Source organism: Rhopilema esculentum, chromosome 16 (genome assembly GCF_057945365.1).
Source record: "Rhopilema esculentum isolate cy_ngs chromosome 16, ASM5794536v1, whole genome shotgun sequence".
In the NCBI taxonomy this organism is placed as follows: Eukaryota; Metazoa; Cnidaria; class Scyphozoa; order Rhizostomeae; family Rhizostomatidae; genus Rhopilema; species Rhopilema esculentum.
In genome coordinates, this window is record NC_142830.1 from 3160125 (window position 1) to 3178966 (window position 18842).

General features: G+C 36.2%; 1 protein-coding gene across 1 annotated transcript in view; it reads right to left on the minus strand.

The window, feature by feature from the left end:
- Positions 1-18842, minus strand: part of LOC135682293 (uncharacterized) — a 29137-nt gene continuing 10295 nt past the window's right edge. The window contains exons 6-23 of the mRNA XM_065197120.2: positions 18245-18337; positions 17575-17616; positions 16768-16888; positions 16078-16173; positions 15525-15595; positions 15317-15407; positions 14691-14843; positions 13957-14089; positions 13553-13615; positions 12951-13063; positions 12246-12290; positions 11593-11703; positions 10881-10976; positions 9966-10021; positions 7063-7189; positions 5515-5588; positions 3761-3847; positions 1-1035 (exon numbers count right to left, since the gene is read on the minus strand). Coding sequence (XP_065053192.1) covers positions 889-1035; positions 3761-3847; positions 5515-5588; positions 7063-7189; positions 9966-10021; positions 10881-10976; positions 11593-11703; positions 12246-12290; positions 12951-13063; positions 13553-13615; positions 13957-14089; positions 14691-14843; positions 15317-15407; positions 15525-15595; positions 16078-16173; positions 16768-16888; positions 17575-17616; positions 18245-18337 — 1719 coding nt within the window. The 3' untranslated portion in view covers positions 1-888. The remainder of the gene's footprint in view (positions 1036-3760; positions 3848-5514; positions 5589-7062; positions 7190-9965; positions 10022-10880; positions 10977-11592; positions 11704-12245; positions 12291-12950; positions 13064-13552; positions 13616-13956; positions 14090-14690; positions 14844-15316; positions 15408-15524; positions 15596-16077; positions 16174-16767; positions 16889-17574; positions 17617-18244; positions 18338-18842) is intronic.

Below are 18842 nucleotides of genomic sequence, written 5' to 3' on the forward strand. Positions count from 1 at the left end.
TGTACAACAGGAACGACTTGTTTCTTTGCAAACATTCAAATATAAACGAGAAGCTGATATATCAATCATTCTCTATTTTTTTTAAATCTCACGATTAATATTTCAACATGGAATCATTTACACTTCACATCTACATTAAGGAGACCGAACTTAAGAAGACTTTTTTCAATTCTTTCTCGATCAACTACGTTCAAGTTTTTCGTCACAGAAATCTGGTTGCTACTTGCTTCTATAGGCGTATTAAAAGACATCCTAAAAAACTCGCTTAGTCAAGTAAGTGAATAAAAATACGATTACACAGTGACAATTCTCACGAAACAAATATGACTGATTTAATTAAAATATTGACGTTAATAGGTCACACATTACACACTTTTAGTTTATTTTAATAAAATTAAAAAAAGTAGTTTTTTACTGAATCTGAAAACTATGAACGAAAACTAAAATAAATTGCATAAATTGAAACGCGAGTTAATCTGCGAAAACATCACAAATTTCTGCAAGCAAAAAATCTCATATTGACAGATGCAAGTATAATAAAGATCCTACTGCATTCTTGACCCAGCTGAGGTTTCACAAAACCCAGGGCACAGGACACAATCTTTATTCGGTGTCCAGGGTCTCCATTTACAGGATCTGGCTAGTAAATGGATTAATTGAAAAACCGGTATAAATCGGCCACAACTCCAGTTTTTACAAGAATACAAATTCTGGAGGATTTCAGCAGTTTCTAGATTTCTGTTCGGGCGACTCAAAACCTATTTCCATGAAACTACACAACTGGCAATGACGCATGTCTATGATGGCCAAATTTTGACGTCAAGTCTTGAAACAATCAACGGTCACGGGATACATTTTCGCAAAAAAGAAACGAAAAAGACTAGGCCTTTAAATTTTTGATGGCAATTGTTTACCCTGAACAACAAGCTTTAATTCATCAGAATCCAATGTCTCATGCACGAGCAGTCCTTCTGCCAATCTTTTGTGCTCTGATGCGCGAGCTGTTAGGATGCTCCTTGCTCTCTCGTATGATTCCTAAGGGAAAGTAAAATGTTTACAACAAAGCAGACAAATAAAAACCCAAATGTCAAGGGATGACTAAACAACTGAAAAAAGATTCCCTTGAGAAACTGGAAGGAAGGACAATTTTAGAACAGAATTCAATAGAAGATATTTCCCTTCACAGGCGAAACGCAGGGTGCACGTACAAGATGGAATTTCAATTCAATGCATAACATCATGATAATCTAACGCTTTAAATGTAGCAATGAATGACAAATTATTTCAGCCATGTATGATGGAAAATGATGTATGATGGAAATACGACTTAAATAACATTTTTTCACTTGTGAAACTTTATTAAATATCATTTGATAATGGGAGGCCTATCAGCCTTACCGAAGGTCAATCCTTCATAAACAAATTTAAAATGGCATAAAAATGAAATAGTATGCCATCAAATGGAGGCTTATCAATCTAAGTATTCTTCTATTCTATTAATCTTTATTACGGCACTGGTTAGCTGAATCTTAATTTTGGTACTATGGAACATATTTTCAGAAAGGCCACTCTTATCTTGGCAGCTAATGCTACATCTATGCGAGTGAAAACAGAATCTAGAGGAGTTGGATCCGGGATAGTAACGATGAAACTGGTGTTCCAATACAGGTTTTCTAGAACACGCACATTTGCGCACGGAAAAAACTTCTGTGGCTAACCATTCGACGGTTACCACGCAATGAGACTAGTGTCGTAAGCGCAAAAACAATGACCGAAAGCGCAAAGCCCTTCTGCTGCTACTGAAGACTCATTATCTCAACACACTATTGTTTTCATTATAGTGCATCAATGTTTTGAAGATACCAAAGCGTAGGTGCAATGTAAATGTGGTGCAACGAAGGCTCAAAGTATCAAACCAAAGGCTTAAACGATCACTCAGACTACGTAATCATCATTGACGTTTGCAAGGAACTAAAACTGTCTTCAGTTTCTACAGGAATTAATGCATTAATTCATTATGGGAACGTACTACGAGCAGGGCGCAGAGCAGAGCCCTGTGTACACTATGTCAAAATACAAATTTTCAATCTTCTACAGTAACGCTCTTTTTTTACAAAAAACCAATCTTGTCACTGCGAAATTTTCTGAACTCCAGGGCTGCCATTAATAGTATTTGCTATTAATTGACAAAGAGAAGTTTGATATTAAAATAAATAATTTAAGCAAACTTTCCATATAACTGTAAAAGGTTTTTTGTAAAGCATCAAATGATTAAATTGGATCTTCAAGGAACGCCTGTCATATAATCATGGTAAGACCTTGGTAAAGTTACAATTCATTCGCGAAAACCAATAGTGGAAATATAATCTCGTTATGTCAATACCTTACTCGAATGGCAGTATTTGGATGAGCTCAGCAGATTAATCAAAAGAAAATCAATCTTCGCTATAGTATCCCCGAACCACACCGGAAATCTAACGGTCCTTTTTCTAGAAAACCCAGGGTTAATTCGTCACCTTGTGTGCAAACAAATGGGTTGTATTTCTCCACATAAACCAACATATTACAAATTTCAGGCATATCATTACTAGAGAATGACTAGCCAAAACGCGTTTAATGTTTGAAAATCCCTAATGAACTTCTGCAGACATAAATTCGTCTAGTTTCAATCGATAATTACAAAATTTTGGTTATCGAACAAACACTAAATAAAGGTAGCTTTGTGGACTAAAATCTGCCACTTGGATACTGATTTGATCATTGAAGAACAATCCTCATATTCCTAAACTACACAAATGGAACTAACTGTGCTTAAGGGAATGCAGGCAACAGTAACATACAAATAAAAATTCTTCATTAGATTATTTTGATCGCAATATCTTTCTTTTAAATATGACCCAAGATATGTCAAATGAACATGATGTAAGTGTATACTCACTGCAGTTTTTAAGTGCTAATTTTCAATTGCAATTGGTTATTTTTTCCAAGTATTTCAAAGCAAAGACCGAACCAAGACAGAAGAGGGTTTAACTTTTAAAAAGGAATTGATAGACACTGCAAACAGTGTTGGCATGAAACTTAGACAAACAAACGGTAAACAGGACGACAAACGTAATCTTGATCATTATGTTCCACGAGAAAAACAAAGCTTTATGGCTCCAAAGCGAAGAACACCAAATTTAACACATTGGATAAACTTTGGCAGACTATAGTATCTAGATTATTGGTGTCTTAAGTTCTGTAAAGCAGTACAGTAAAAATTGTGGAACAAAATCTATCACGTTTTGATTATCTAATAGACTCCCATCACTAATTTTTTTTGTCTTAATTCGGATGCACATCAAAATTTGGCACCCAAATTAAATTTCTGACTACAACAAACTACATGCTGTCAAATTCTATATCAGGGGCAGACACTTGGTCAAATATTGGGGGGGCAAGCCTATTGTTTTAATAAGATGACGTCACGTTTCCCATTGTTTTCGAACAAAAGACCATTGTCCTCTAAAGTATTGGAGGGGGGGCCGTCGCCCCCCCCCCCCAAGTGTCCGCCACTGTTCTATATAGAACTGAAAGTCATGAAAATTACTTATTATGGGTCTATCATAAAACGGTCGATGCCGTTTAGGCAGGGCTGTACACTTCTTTGTAATCTTTGTAAAGAACAGGACCGTTCAAAGCTGCTACTCCGAGTTTCACCGAAGAACTGAAAGTAAAACATGAAAGGTAGATACTTATTTTGTGCTAATGAAACTTTTACCTTCAGGAGGGTATTGATTTCATTCTCGACCGTAGCTCGCAGTGATGGGCTTAGTTTATCAGTGTCACCAATATTCACAACACCAACCTGAGTGAGAAATAAAATCAATTAAAAACCTTGTATTGTAAAAGTTTTAAAAACAAGATCTCTAAGTTGTCCGTGGATGTAACTTTTGTTTGGGATTCACAAATATGTATGAAAGACTTATAAGCAACTTTCTAAGTTTATGGAGGTCATAAATGGTTAATGGCAGGGAAAAGCGGAGCTTCAGAAGACCGCCCAGGCTTACAAGTTAAGGTGCTTTAAGCTCGGGGTGTAAAAAGTTAGTGTGTTACAGTACAAAGCTTAAAGTAACCTAGCCCAAACAAGTTTGACTACATTAGAAGGCTTATCATAATCCATACAGAACAGGTTACGCAAGATTCAACTGGCATAGTCTTTATTACATCCCTGCAAATCCTGAGTCAAGGATTGGGGACTTAAACCGCGATTTAGAGTCAAAAGTTTCTATTCCTACCCTTCCAGCATATCAATTTCGAAAAAAGTTCCTTGTTAAGTTGCAATCTTGCTATTGAATACAAGCATAACATCTCTCTGAGGTTGGGAATAGCGAATTTAATTAAATATGGAAATATTGATAGTAAAATAGGACCTGTTTAGGTAGCAGGTATTAAGTAAAAATATTAAGATAGCACAAGCTATGGAGCCTTAATAGGTGAATTTTTGCTAAACTTTCACATCGATCACTTCGAGATATAGAGGTGATACGGTGGTTTTCTCTCAAATAACAGAATAATCATTATAGCGCCTGTTTTTGAGTGTAATAAGTAAACTGATCGTTGCGAAACAGCCGCAAATCCTGATAAGGTCTTCCTGTGATCATATGAATCTCCTAACATCAATCATCGATCTTGTGGGCTAACCAAACTTTTTTGAAATAAATTACGTAAACTAGACATGGAGGAGGTAAAGGAATTTCATTAAGGAGTTTTTACTTCCATTACCTGTATGTAAACTTAAGGAAAAATAAGTGAGTTATCGTCGAAACAAACAACTTCATCTCATCTTTTAAAGAATTATTTTTGAGCAGTTTCTACAAGTTGAGGGAGATCAGTACTAAAATTTTCTCAATTTTTTCGGGGATCTTAGAGCTTGGTTTCTTATAGACAGATTCTCATAAAAGGTGCGTGTATTCCCGTAGATATAATATTTCTGATCAGATAAGCACTCTCGAAAGAGGACCTTAGATGAGGAAATAAAAGCTTTAGGGCAAGGAACCTTGCCCAGGAACATGCATTTAACAGAGTCCATAAAAGTAGTTAACCTTCCTCCAGACAAAAATATCCCAGAAGGCAAACCTTCCTCACAAAACGATAGAAAGTGGGTGTGGCTTGGGTGTTTTATTGTTGCTTTTTCTGTTTTTCGTGGACCTTCCTCCGGTCAGTGACCGTGCCACCGTAATGTTTTCCTGACTCTGGCATTCAAACGAAAACAGGATTTAAACGGCCTTAGCTTGGGCAGGTGAGGCAAATTTCTATTCATTTTTAACATGTTCTGCTTCCCCAAGCCATGTTTTGTGGGTTCCATTAAAAACCATGGAAAGGGAAGCAAAGTATAAAATGTCACCCCGTAAATCAAAAACACTGACAGCCATTGATACTATCGTTGTCAATAACATAGTAAAAGCCACCAATTGATAGCAGCAATCACTAGCAACAGTTCACTAACTATGAACCAGAAGGAGATAATCATACCTTCTCACTCATTCCGTATTTAACAACCATGGCAGTTGCAATTTTCGTTGCTGTCTCCATGTCACTCGATGCACCTAAAACACACAAAAGAAACTTGAAACAATAAATTCTTGATTACATTAGCGGCGCCATTGTAATCTGTGTAAGGGGGAGAGAGTTGGGAGGACACGTTCCCCAGTTCTCAGCAGGATAAATGCAATGAAAAGAGCGCGGCTTAAAAATTCTTGTGTTTTCTTCCCCAAAGCCTAGAGCCTGGCGCCGCCATCGATTTCTTACAATATTTCACAGGGCCACTGACGAAGGGGGGCCGGGGGACCATTTTTACAATCATTTGCTATGGGTGTTAAATTTTCAAAGATACAACTTTAATATCAAAGATAAATCTTTTTAACAAAGATAAAATTAAGTTCGATTATAACGTGGATATCAACAAAACTTCACATTACATTTTCTGTTGCTTGGTATGGCAAGAAAGCGTAAAAAAATCATTACATTGGTGTAGTCATGTAAAATAAAATGAAGTTGTGGCTATTTAGAGGAGGGTACCAAAAGAAACTGCAAACGGAGGAGAGTAAAACAAAGAGAGGGATGCTTCGTTTTGATTGACAGAAAGGTAACAAAGCATTTGGTGGGTTTAGAACGAGAAGGTGCAGAATAGAGGGAAATGCTAGAAAAAAGAATTGCTACTTTGTTAAAAATTGGCGGTAGTTCCGTAGCGGTATCAAGAAAAGTGGATGGGGGGGGGGGTTAATTTACTCCATACACCCAAAAATGAAATTCCTGGGAAACAAGGTATGGGTCACTCGTTTGCATCGATCTTAAGAGTTCTGTTTATGCATCAAGGAACTTCTTAAAGAAAGAAGAAACGCATGAAGAAGAAAAAAGGAATACATATTTAAAAAAGTAAAGGGAGGAAGAAAGAGAAAATGGATTAATAGCAAAAGAATGGCAATGAGAAACAAGCACGTGATAAAACATGCATTGTAAAGGGCATTGAAACAAGCAGAAGTAGACAAAAGAAGGAAGAAAGGGGGAAATAAATATACGAAGAAAGAGTCTACTAGTCAGAAACATATGCAAAGATGGATGAGAGGGAACAATGTAAAAAGATGAAGAGGTATAAAAAAGACGAAAAGGTAAAGGAGAGAAGGAAAAAGCAGATCAGTACTAGGCTGACGGAAAGGTAAGAAGAAAGCTCGATTGAAAACCGATAAAGCAGAAAATAATTGTATTGACTGCTAATCATAGCAAAAACTAAACTTTAGGCAGATGGTTTTCTTCAGGATCCCCAGGGTACTCATATATTTGCAAGATAGAGGGGCTCAGGTTACTTTTTAGGGTGTAGAACCCGAGCAGAGGCTTTTTTGAGTCTGCCGTTGTACTATTACTTTTTCGAGATCATGAAATTCTGAATAATTTTCTGGGTCTTGAATATGAGCTGTTAAAAAAACCAGAGAAAAATTGCAAACTTTTTTGAACAGGGTTCGAGAATATATAGTGACTAACAAAATGCAAATAGAATGGAGGGAAGGCTGTGGTATAACTAACCAGTTGTTATGCTGTCTTTTCCGAATATGATCTCCTCGGCTACGCGACCGCCCATACAAACATCCATTTTTGCTAACAACTGCTTTTTAGACCATGATAACTCGTCTTTCTCAGGTAGCTGGGACACCTACGATCAGAATACAAGAAATGTCAAGAGAAATTCAGCTACTTTATCACTTTAGAAGCAGCTGGCTGTCAGTTTTTTAGATAATTTATGTGAAAATTGGTAACCAGTGCGACTTGATAAATCCTCCACGACAGCAGCACTGATTGACGGCAATAAAATGGACAAAACCGTGGAAATGAATACATAGAATCAGTGGCGCAGAGAGGGGGGGCAGGGGGGCAGTTTGCCCCAGGGCCTCGGCCTGAAATGGGCCCCAAAATTATTCTGAAAATTTTTTTAAAATGCCTTTTTTTGAGAAACTGAAAATGCATTCAAAGATATATTTGTTAATGTCGAAAATGATGGCAGTAATTTCATTGGGTCCGTACACTGAGTCTTGTTTGAATTTGGGGCCTATCAGCTTTATTTATTGAGTCTGGGGCCCCGAAAAAAAGCTGAATAAACCTTAGATGACATATTCTACGGATTCGTCTTTTAAGCTGAGTTTCCCTGAGTTTCGCAAAATCGTACTTATTGGAAGGGAGCCCTGATAAAAATTAGGTAACCCATATAATCTTGTTTTCATCTATGGTCCGTTCAAGTGAGTTATGTTTGCATTTAGACTCGTTGCATAAAGCTATATTATACTTTTGGGGCCTCTTTCAGCAAACTAGCATTAATAAAGAACCGCCTATCAAGCCTCATGACTCTTTCAATCGAGCACGAACTAGCAAGACAAATTGATTACGACAATATCAATGATCAGTTTGCAACTGAAAAGCAAGAAAAATTAACTTTTGAAGGACGAAAGAACTGAAAAGCGTAGTTCCATGGGATTTTTTAAATAAAAGTGCGTGGAATAAAAATTTCCTTTCATTTTAAATTTTAATATTGCGTGGCTCACCAGAAAAAAACAGTCAGAATTGAAGGAACACATTTTGAAGTCCTCTTTAATCAGCTAAAAGGGTGTGGTCAAAGACCGTATTTAAATCGCTTACCTTTAGAATTAATGCTTTTTATTACATTTTATGATATTTTAACCATATTCTATAACGTGCGCAAACGTTTGGAAATAATGGGCGTTTCCCATTTCAAAAAGGGCGTGGTCTCGAAATTTTTTTGTATCCGACTCTAGGGCCTCAACCAGGACTTTGCCCGAGGGCCCAGGCCGCCTCTCGGCGGCCCTGCATAGAATATGTGCACAAACATTGTTTGTCGAGAAGCGAATATCTAAGTTTTGCAGCCAATTTCGCAACACAAAGGGAACGTTTTAACTTCACAAATGGGGGAAAAGTATTTACAAAAGTAAGATTAGCGTGCTGGCTGAAACAGTTACTTAAAGATAGGGATTAGCCTATATTTTGTACAAGATTGAATTGGATCGGTCCTAAATGAAAGTGGATTCATAAATAACAAGCGACAAGAGATTAGATTATTAATTTTAAAGACTTCCTATCAAGAATCTAGGAGTCTTCACAAACGATAGCTTACGTAAATGCGGTGGAAATACGATTTGTTTTGCGATCAAAGTTCAAAAGATTCGACGGTACGTATTGACCACCGAGCCAAGAATCTTTCAATACCATTATGATGTGACAGCCGCGCTTTCAGTGTGGATTTTCGATGGATTAGCGAAATTCAATCATTAGCCAATCAACAACAGCCCGAGCAAAGTAGGATGGAGAGGTTGAAGGTGAAGAGGTCAACCTCTACAAACTCTAAGCAAAGTTGAGGTTGACGTAATTTATGCTAAGAATTTTAGTTAGCATTGACTAGTTACCGCTTAGAAGTCAACTTGCTATTCGTTTACTTTCCCTTTGCAAGAGTAAAATAAAAAGTAAAAGTTCAATCCAAACCAACTGATTTCCAAAAAGATAAAACAAAAAAATGGCTGATTTTGCAAGCAAACCATCTAGCTGTAATTTCCAACTTTCAGAAGAGTGCTGCGACTAGACCGAAGGCAGCTTCATCTGGGATGCGCATTATGCTAGCAACTAAGAAAATACGTGTTCAAATTAGTTGCCTTTGCTGGATTGATGTATATTCAAAGAATTGACGTATAAAGGAACCATCAGCATATATCTACAGTCGGGAGTTTTCAAAACAAAACACTTGAGAATCAGAGACGTTGGCACTCTTAAACCTTGCGGGATGACGTGAAAGGGGCTTAACAAAAAGCTGAAGACAAAGGCAATATTAAGATATCGAATACTTTCAAACACAACAGGAGAAAGGGTGACAGTATATTGCGCCGCGTTTCTGTGCAAGTGAATGTCGGATAGCTCTTCGGGACCTGGAAACGAGTTTCGTCAGAGAGAGGTCCAGCGTGGTCTACAACAGCAGCAAAAGTAGAAGGGATCATAGTGGTCTTTGGGAAAAAAAAATTTCTTTAGTGGGAATTTCTGGCCACACCCCAGATTCCGATCAAGTTAAAATGAAAGGCATGAAACATTATGCACTGTTCGAACCTACTTTCCTTCGGCCACTTCGAAAGATTAAAAGAGAAGTGACGTCTCGTACCCCTGGCAACAACATCCGCTCCCATCGCTCAACCCGCTCCCATCGGCAACAAATTTCTCGGCTTCCAAATAACGTGGCAAATTCATAGATTTTAGTAAACTTTTGTCGTTCTACCTGTTAAAGCTTGGGGTATAGAAGTCCTAAACCTACAAAAATCTCACACGTGGTTTATAAAACCAATACTGTCTACAAAAAAACAGGTTTTTGTCAAAATTCAGACAGGTTCCTCCATGCCTAATTTCTAATATAACACAATGAATACTGCATACAAACTTACCATTCCAAGAGCTTGTCCTCTTGGCATAATGGTAGCCTTGTGCACTGGGAGTGCATCTAGAAAAGAAGTTACGTTCAAAATTTGATGGTTTTGTGGTAAATGAGAAGAAAACTGTTATTGGCAAACCTGAGTCAAGACAAGATAAACGGGAAAATTGTATAGGCCTTTTCCTTACATTTCCTTCAACCCTTTTCTTGATTCCTCAGCATTTTATGTCTACTGAAGAACCCATCGAAAGGTAGAGGCTTTGACTACAATCATTTTTATCCCTTATGTATTGACTAAGAAAGTGTACTCTCTAAAGGATACACAAATCCTGGGCTGGTAAAAGTGTGATTGACACCTGGAATGGGGGTTTGAAAAACTTTTCCAGAAGATTGACACTGGGATTCGACGCAAAAGCAATATAAAAAATTAAGAGCAAGGTAATCGAAATACCCAGAAAATCAGGAAATATGATTTTATTCAAAAACAACTATTTGATAGCCGCCAGTGGGGCAGTGAAACCAATATTTTAGGGTTGGCAAATAGATAAAATTCTAAGAAAAAATCTTCAATACGCAAAACGATAAATTGTATTTAAAAAATACTGAATTTTTTTGAATATACTAAAAAAGGGCTGGCTTTGTCTCTAGATCTATTGAAAATAAAGGTGTGAATGAACAGGGGAAAGACGATTTTTCAAAATAGGGATTGGTAACGAACATATAAAATTATTGCTGTTTGCACCCTGTGCAGAAAAGTAGTAGGGGACGGGGGGCTATGGACATTAATTGATCTTTAACAGATCTTTCTAGTTGAGCCCACGGCAAAAACATAGTGACTGGAATCAGAAAAACATCAGTAGAGTTAACAATATGCCACAAATGTTGATAGACACAACCGAAAAGATAGAAGCAAATAAACACAAAGTACCTGGAGTATACATAGCAACAACTGCATGGCCACTTTCATGGTACGCAACCAGAATTCGGTTCTTTTCTTCTATAACAGCATTTTTTCTTTCAGGACCTAAGTAACAAAGTGGAAACATAAATAGCAAAAATGAATCTTGGCTAGGAACTCAAACCACAAGTCAAAAAATGCTCTTAAGGCTTCCTATTCAACAACAAAGATAGACAATAACCAGTATAGTGTTGGGCAGTAGGGCAGTAGTTGTATTTAGAATATAATTTTCCTTTGAAAAGATATTACGCAGCATTTTTAAGCAGACGTAATGCAAAACTTGATAATGGGGGATAGAGCTTAAGGGGCAGGGCAGGAGGACAGTCTCCTAGGGTTAAAGAGGACTTTTATAACGAAAGGATGGGTAGATTTTATATTATTTCTTTAAGAGACTATACAAGGAAAAATCACGAAATGGTACATAATCGAGCTAAAAGAAGGATAAGGTCACTGTCTCGTAACAAAAACCGGATAATACAAGTGTCGCTTTTTTCAATGACCGCAAAGCACAAACGACAGAAGTTATTAAAGTTGGATTGACAGACAACGGCCTGGCAAAGATGGCGCTAAAATCTGTTTAGGTTGAGATCAAACGCAGACAATCTAGCCCGTTCAAGGGGCAATTGATGGACTGAAGTACAAGAAAATCTTAACAAAATTATTGACAGCTGCACTAACTCACCCATAATAATTTTATCTTTCGCCCATTCAAGATGCTTCAATGTGACGTAAGGATCGCTTTCCACTGCGGCACGAATGGCAGCTTGGTTAACCAAATTATTCAAATCAGCTCCTGCAAATTCAGATTATATAAAATTTATTGATGCATTTTTTATCCTTGTAGAATTGCTATAACTACAATATGGTTACCGTGTGTGAAATTGTAAATAAACACGAACCCTGCAGCAACAAACAGAAAATTAAAAATGCAAAAGAATAAGTACATTAGCCAATCAATACATTTGTAAATGGTACCACGCTCACTGATTGGCCAACTGTTGATTGACATTTGAAATTATTAATTATTGATTGACTTTAATCAAAGATTTCATAGCGTTTAGAAAGCTATACTGACCCAAATCATGAGCAAAAAGAAATAATTTTGATCATCATTTATGAGTCAACTTGTCTAGATTGCAAGAAACTTCAATTGTGCTTAACTACAGCAATTAATTTGTTAATTCTTACTAGTGTTATTGATCTTCCATTCCTTTATCTCACGATTTGTCTTAAAATGAATTGTGTGATAAAAAGGGATAAAGAAGTCTAGCCTAATCTAGTCTAAACGAAGAAACTTTTCAAAATTATAGGTTTAGGAAGGCTAAAATATCTTACCGGAAAACCCAGGCGTTCCTCGTGCGATGACCGTAGAATCTACATCTAAAATCGAATAGAATCATCGAATTTAGTTTTCTGTATTCTTTGTATCACAGGCTGGATTTGAGATAAGACGAGATGGAAAAGCAGAGCAACAAATTATCAGGACTGCACAAGTTCTATTTGCCCTTTACTGTGCATTTCTACAGAGTGTTGTGCAAATGCGTACACGCGCGTACATAAGACTGATATGCTGACACGCTTGTATTCGATAAGCAAAGTGTCTTGGCAGTTGCAATTTCTCCTTAACACTTAAAATATCATCACTTAGAATCAAATATCTGCGTACTTATCAGGGTAACCTCGATAAAAACAATTGCGATTCTACAGCACTAATGCAATTAGAAACAGATGATGTAAGAAATTGTTGTTTTTTAAGAATTTCTCTATCGGTAATTACACTGTAATAGCTACATATAAGAAAAGATGCTAAATGGAATAAGCATTTTTAAAATTTTTCTGTAATCTCTTCTTAATCTTGAGGTCTCACTTTCATGGCAAACAACTCAACCACCAAAACTAGGGCAGCCATCTCCACCGAATACAAAATTTCTAACAGGAATCCATACTGTTCTTTAATTAACAAGAGAAAATCTTGCCGAAAGTCAAACAAAACCTTTCAAATAATTCACTATAAATGTCAGTGAAACCGGATCAGCTTACCATCTCCACATGGCACGGTCTTCAAATACAAGTCAAGAATTTCTTTTCTTCCTCGCACATCAGGAATTGCCACAATTACTTTGCTATCGAAACGTCCTGGTCTTGTCAGTGCTCTGGAGACAAAAATTATCGTTATTAGTACCGCGGCGAACAAAGGAGGACAATTTCTTGACGATTTCGGGAAGAGACAATCACACAGCAAGAGGCAATTAAAACGTTACAAGGAGTAATAGGCGCGCATGAACAGCAGTCTAAGGACATCTTCAATAAATTACAGTGCGCGAAACTCGGACAACTAAATGTGTATCTCATTTAAGTGGCCAGATAAGATACGATAGGCGTTTGACTTTTTAGCAGTGAAAGACATGACATTTCATATAGTTGTTTAAGTCTTTAAATTCATGCTACGTTTCAATGGGACTAGAAGCCTTTAGGTGCATAAAATGAAGGTATAGATAAAATACCTTTAGCCGCTCGACTTACAGCTTTATTTGTCGCGTTACCCTCCCCATTCCCCTGAAATTCTTGTTACCTTCAATAAAAATCATTCTGAGAAGAAAAAAGTTATCAGAACGTAGAAGTGAAAAGGATGTTAAACATACTTATCAAGAATTTCGGGAAAGTTTGTTGCTCCGATTACTACGATCCCCTCTGTTTTATCAAACCTGCAAAGATAAATTTTGAATGAGTGTCGTAAAAAAACTTTATATGTACCGTATTTTGTCTTTAGAGCAGACAAATAAAAAATTTTTCATTTTATCAGGACAGTTAACATATCAACTTTAACTTGGAATTTTCAGGCATCCTCTAAGGATATCATAAGGGTATCGAAAAGTGGGAAACCGGGTCTCTGTCAAAATATACTTTATGTGAGGTGAGGGTATTTAGAGTTTTGAGTTGAATGTTTTTGGAGCTGAGAGATTTGATAAAAATACATCAAGCATTGTCAACACCGTATACTATAGAATGGGATTAGAAGGTAAAATTAAAACTGAAATCGTAGTACCCATCCAATTCAACAAGAAGCTGGTTCAACGTCATTCTAGAGTAGGGTTGGTGATCGTTTGGAATCCTCGTTCCTCCAATCGCATCCAATTCATCGACGAAAACAATGCACGGAGAATGTTCCTTCGCAGCAGCTAGTAAGAAAGAACAGTAAAAATAGCATAAGGGACACGATCAGTAACAAGAGTTCCTATTTTCAAGAATTTTCTTATCGATATCAAATGTTGGCTCGAAAAAAGTTGCGAATCGGAACTATTTGATGATCTTTGCACTTCAAAGTTTTCTTTTTGATTACTTGAAGGTATATGGTTTTCAAAGTTTACCTAAACACTGTCAACAACTGATAAAATAGAATATTAATAAATAATAAAAAGGATAACACTCCAAAAAGATAAGAGTTGACTCGAGATAAGAGAGAGATAAAAGTTTCAGTCATTTTCCTATAGGACAAGACAGCAATTGTGCCCAAACAATGGCACTAAACTTCTACGGATTAACCAGAATTGATTTCAGACTGTCTAAAAATGCATTATGGGATGCTTGCGTAGCGCAATGGCTCATTGTTAGCAATGAGTCTTTAAAGAAAAACAAATATACTAAAATCTGGGTTGGATCTAGACTAATCAACTAAAATCCTAATCTCACTTGAAGCAAATATAAAGATTCTTTCTCAAAATTCGTTTTCAAAAAGTTGCATCAATGTTTGTTCAGAATATTTAATATCTTTAATCTTACTGAAAAGGTTTCTGACTCTAGCAGCTCCTACTCCGACAAACATTTCGTCGAATTCTGAACCGGAACAGAAAAAGAAAGGGACACCGGCTTCCCCCGCGACTGCTCGTGCCAAGAGTGTTTTTCCCGTGCCAGGTGGTCCAATCAGAAGTACCCCTAAAGGCAAAAAAATTTAAATTTTCAGCCGCTAATATTAATGATTAACAGGCGAGGTGAACACAAATAAACAGAAGGCCTGATATTTGATCATTATCGTAATCATGACATCCTCACAAGATTGGCTAAACATGTTGCCATTCTTGCGATGTGCATTGAATGGGTTGATATTGGCATGGAATTGAAGGTAATAAGGGGGTTTTTCAACACAATCTTCACAAAACTGCCTCTTTTTGGACAGAGATTGGACTTGTAGATATCATAAATCTCTTAAGCAAAACATCATTTCTTCAACTAAGGTCCAGTGCAAAAATTCACAACTTTTGAGTTACATAAGTAGCCCATAATGTGGTGACGTGCAAAAAACATTTTACATTTAAGAGAAAACATTTTACAAACATGACATGTTGAAACCTGTAATTTTGAGATTATGAAAACTGCACTAAGTAAAGGATGACAGCAATCTTACTCACCCGTTGGCAGCTTTCCACCAAGCTTGGTAAATTTGTCTGGCGATCTTAGAAACTCTACCACTTCCTTCAACTCTTGTTTTGCCTCGTCGCACTGTATAAAAAAGGTTAAAAATAATATGACATCGCTAATGATTTTGGTTATGCAAAGCAAATTTTGTTTCCAGTGGTATAAGCATTACAATCGAAAATTAAAAACAAAGCAACTCACCCCTTGTACGTCAGAAAACTTCACCCTTTTCTCAGACTGATCCGGCATGATTTCCTTTTGGTTTGTAGTCACTGAAAGACAGAAATCATCGTTTTAAATTGTATATTAAGAAAGCAAAACTGAGCGACAAAGTATTCTTTAGAGTAAAAATGACTTTAAAGAGAAAAAAACAAATGAGAAGGAAGGAAATTTCTAGCAACCGATAACAAGCACAAAAGCCAGACTGGAAATGCTAAAGAGTGTTTCGCGGGTGTTTCGCGGGGAATTAGCTTGAATGTGGCAAAAAGATGTCACAGCCGTGAATACACTAAAACTGATGGCGTCATGGGGCTGAAAGGAGCCTTTTATATCAATAGCTTAATCTTCATTACAATGATTATTATACAAGCAAACGATCAAAGTAAAACAGTAAAAGGAGGGTTCTTTTTCCTGTGCAAGGCTAGTTTGAGCCTCAAACCAAAGGATACTTTTGTATGAAATTGACACAATCATGAGATGGTAGTTATGATAAGATGATAATAAAGGGGGAAAAAGAACATTATAAAATTCTTACTTTTCATTTGTAATTGTGCTTCAATAACGGATAGAATTAAGAACAGGCCAATGAGAAATCTTAGGGTGTTCCAGAACTGTTCTCTAAAGAATGAGCCTGAAAAGGTAGGCATGTTGAAAGAAAATTGCAAAAAAACCTAAAATCAAGATTATTCATAATTCACAACGAACTTTCCAAGTCGGATAGAAACTGATGTTTTTCACAGAGCTTCAATCAATACAAATAACAAGGTTTAAACAAATAAAACAAAAATATGAGATAAATTGAGAAGGAAAGATGAGGATCTTATTAAACTGGAAAAGGGAAAAAGAGATAAACTACTAAAACAAAGGTATGAGATGAATTGAGAAGGAATGAAGAATATTTAATCAAACAGGGAAAAAGAAAAGACAGATGGTGGAAAGAAATCGGCAAGGAGTACAAGAAACTCTGGTTTCCATTGAAACAGGCAGGTAAGGGAGAAAGCCGGGGAGTACATAGCAGATAAACTATGGCAAGAATCATGAATAAAAATTTAGAGTGAAAAATCAAGAATAAAATTGGAAAAGTGTTGCAGAATTCGAGATGGTGAGAAAGAAACTGGAAGAAATTTGATCATGCAAAGGCATGTTCCCATCCAATGAAGCAATAAGGAAGTACTACAAGCCGTTAACTTTCCAACGCTAAAAATACATTCAATTATAATCAAACCTTTGGCTGGGTTCATGACAACATGAACTGGTTGGTCTTCTGTTCCACGATCAGGATTAAAAGCATTCAGGTTCGAGTTTCCCTTTGAGCCTGTTTTACTGAGGGCTGCGTTTCCCAAAGCCTGTTGAAAATATTTTGGAAAAGGGTTACATATGGTCAGATTACGGATGTAAAACACCACGGGCGCTGAATTTTTTCACGGTTGTTTCATTATATTTCAAATGTTAAAGATCAAATTCGATCCAACACTGGATAAGTAAGCGGGCCAAAAGGTCCTTTTGAAAGAGAATTTAAACTTCACTTAGTATTTGTCATTTTTATAATGAAGAATTTATACTTTTTTTCTACGTTAAAAAAGCTGCCAAGGATAGCTGAGCCCCTACTGTCAGCTCTTAAGGCAATTTCTCTGCAAAATAATGCTCTTTGCGTGAATTAACGACTAATGTTCTTAAAGGATTGATATTCTTAGCCACCAAGAAGGAGAAGCAACTGTAGTTTCCTGCACTTCGAAAACACTTAAATATGTGCAAACAAACCAAAATGCAACATTTATTAGAAGAAACACAAACTGTTTTTACTTGGAAGCACCGGTTTGGTCATATAGGGTTATACATGTAATTATTTTATAAATATATATAGTTTTACGTAAATTGAGGCTTCTAGGGTCCTGGATCTAGGTATATGATCAGACAAATAACAAGTTTTTAGGGAGTGTGGTGCTTTCTAAGGGCTGCTCCATTATGGAACAGGAGTGGCTCACTTCTACTTTGTATGGAAATAATTTAACAAGTAAAGCAATAAATTTACCTGTATTTCAGATGAGCTGACTTTGTCAGTCAAGACCAAAGCCTGCAAAGATACGCACAGATTACCATTACATGTATACATTGAAGATTCTGTATAATATATGTTGCCTTAACCATCAAAATCATATTTATACATAATAAAACAGATTTATGTGATCTGGCTGCATTTGTTATAAATCATAGCTATAAGAAATGCATCAATAACAATTACAAGAAATAAGTCAATGTAGCTTTTGGAAATTCCTTGCATGGACTGTTTTTTTAATTCAAGCTAATGTTAGGCTACTACTAAATTCTAGTTAGGACAAGCGTCGACAAACTCATTTTATAGTTGGCAGCTATAAAGAATTTTTTAATGTATAACTTCACACTGTAGATAATTTGGGAAAGTTATGTCACGTAAAAGCCTTTAGATCTATACTCTCCTGTGTTTAAAAGCTTTAACTGAATAATTTAAATAAATGCAGTTTTATTCAAAAATATTCATACCAAAACTGGTAAAGTCTATTACGCATTCAACAAAACTCTTCAACAAGTTGCAAACTTTTAAACTGAATGTCAAGACCCTTAATCTTGTCTTTCATGGACTAATTTAAAATAATTGTGTTCAATAAGTCCAAAAATATTTCATTGTTTAAAAAGGTAGGAAAGTTTTGTTTGGCTTGAAATACCTTGAAATACTGAGTTATGACATCATCATTGATTGCAAACTGTCCACTTTCACACCTCCTTATCACATATTCTGGGTCTTCATTAATTATTGCCTAAGTGCAAATAAAACTAAATTTCAATAAATTAATTTAAGAATACTGTTGTACAGTAAGCAATATGCTTATATGATATTCTGATTTGTTTCTTAACAAAATAAGAGAAAACACAGACATGTATATATAAAAGGAACTGGTGCTTCTTCCAAAAGAGGCCTCTCCGAACAAAAAATGTATTCACTTTAATTGACTCTTTATTGACATATTTCCATAAGAAAATCAAATAATGATAAATCAATTTAATGACACTTGAGTATCATAATGTTTGATTCTGCTTCACAGTGAATTGTTAAACTGCTGGAAACTTATCATGCACTTTGAGGGCCTTAAAGTAACTTCTGAAAATAGTCACTACAATATCTAAATATACAAAATGAACTTGCTAAATTGAAAACAATTCCAATAAAATAATGGCTTGAATTATCTAAAATTGGAAACAAGCGAGAGCTCTAGAGCTATATTCTGAAAAAATAAACATACATGCAAGAAAGCAATACGACTG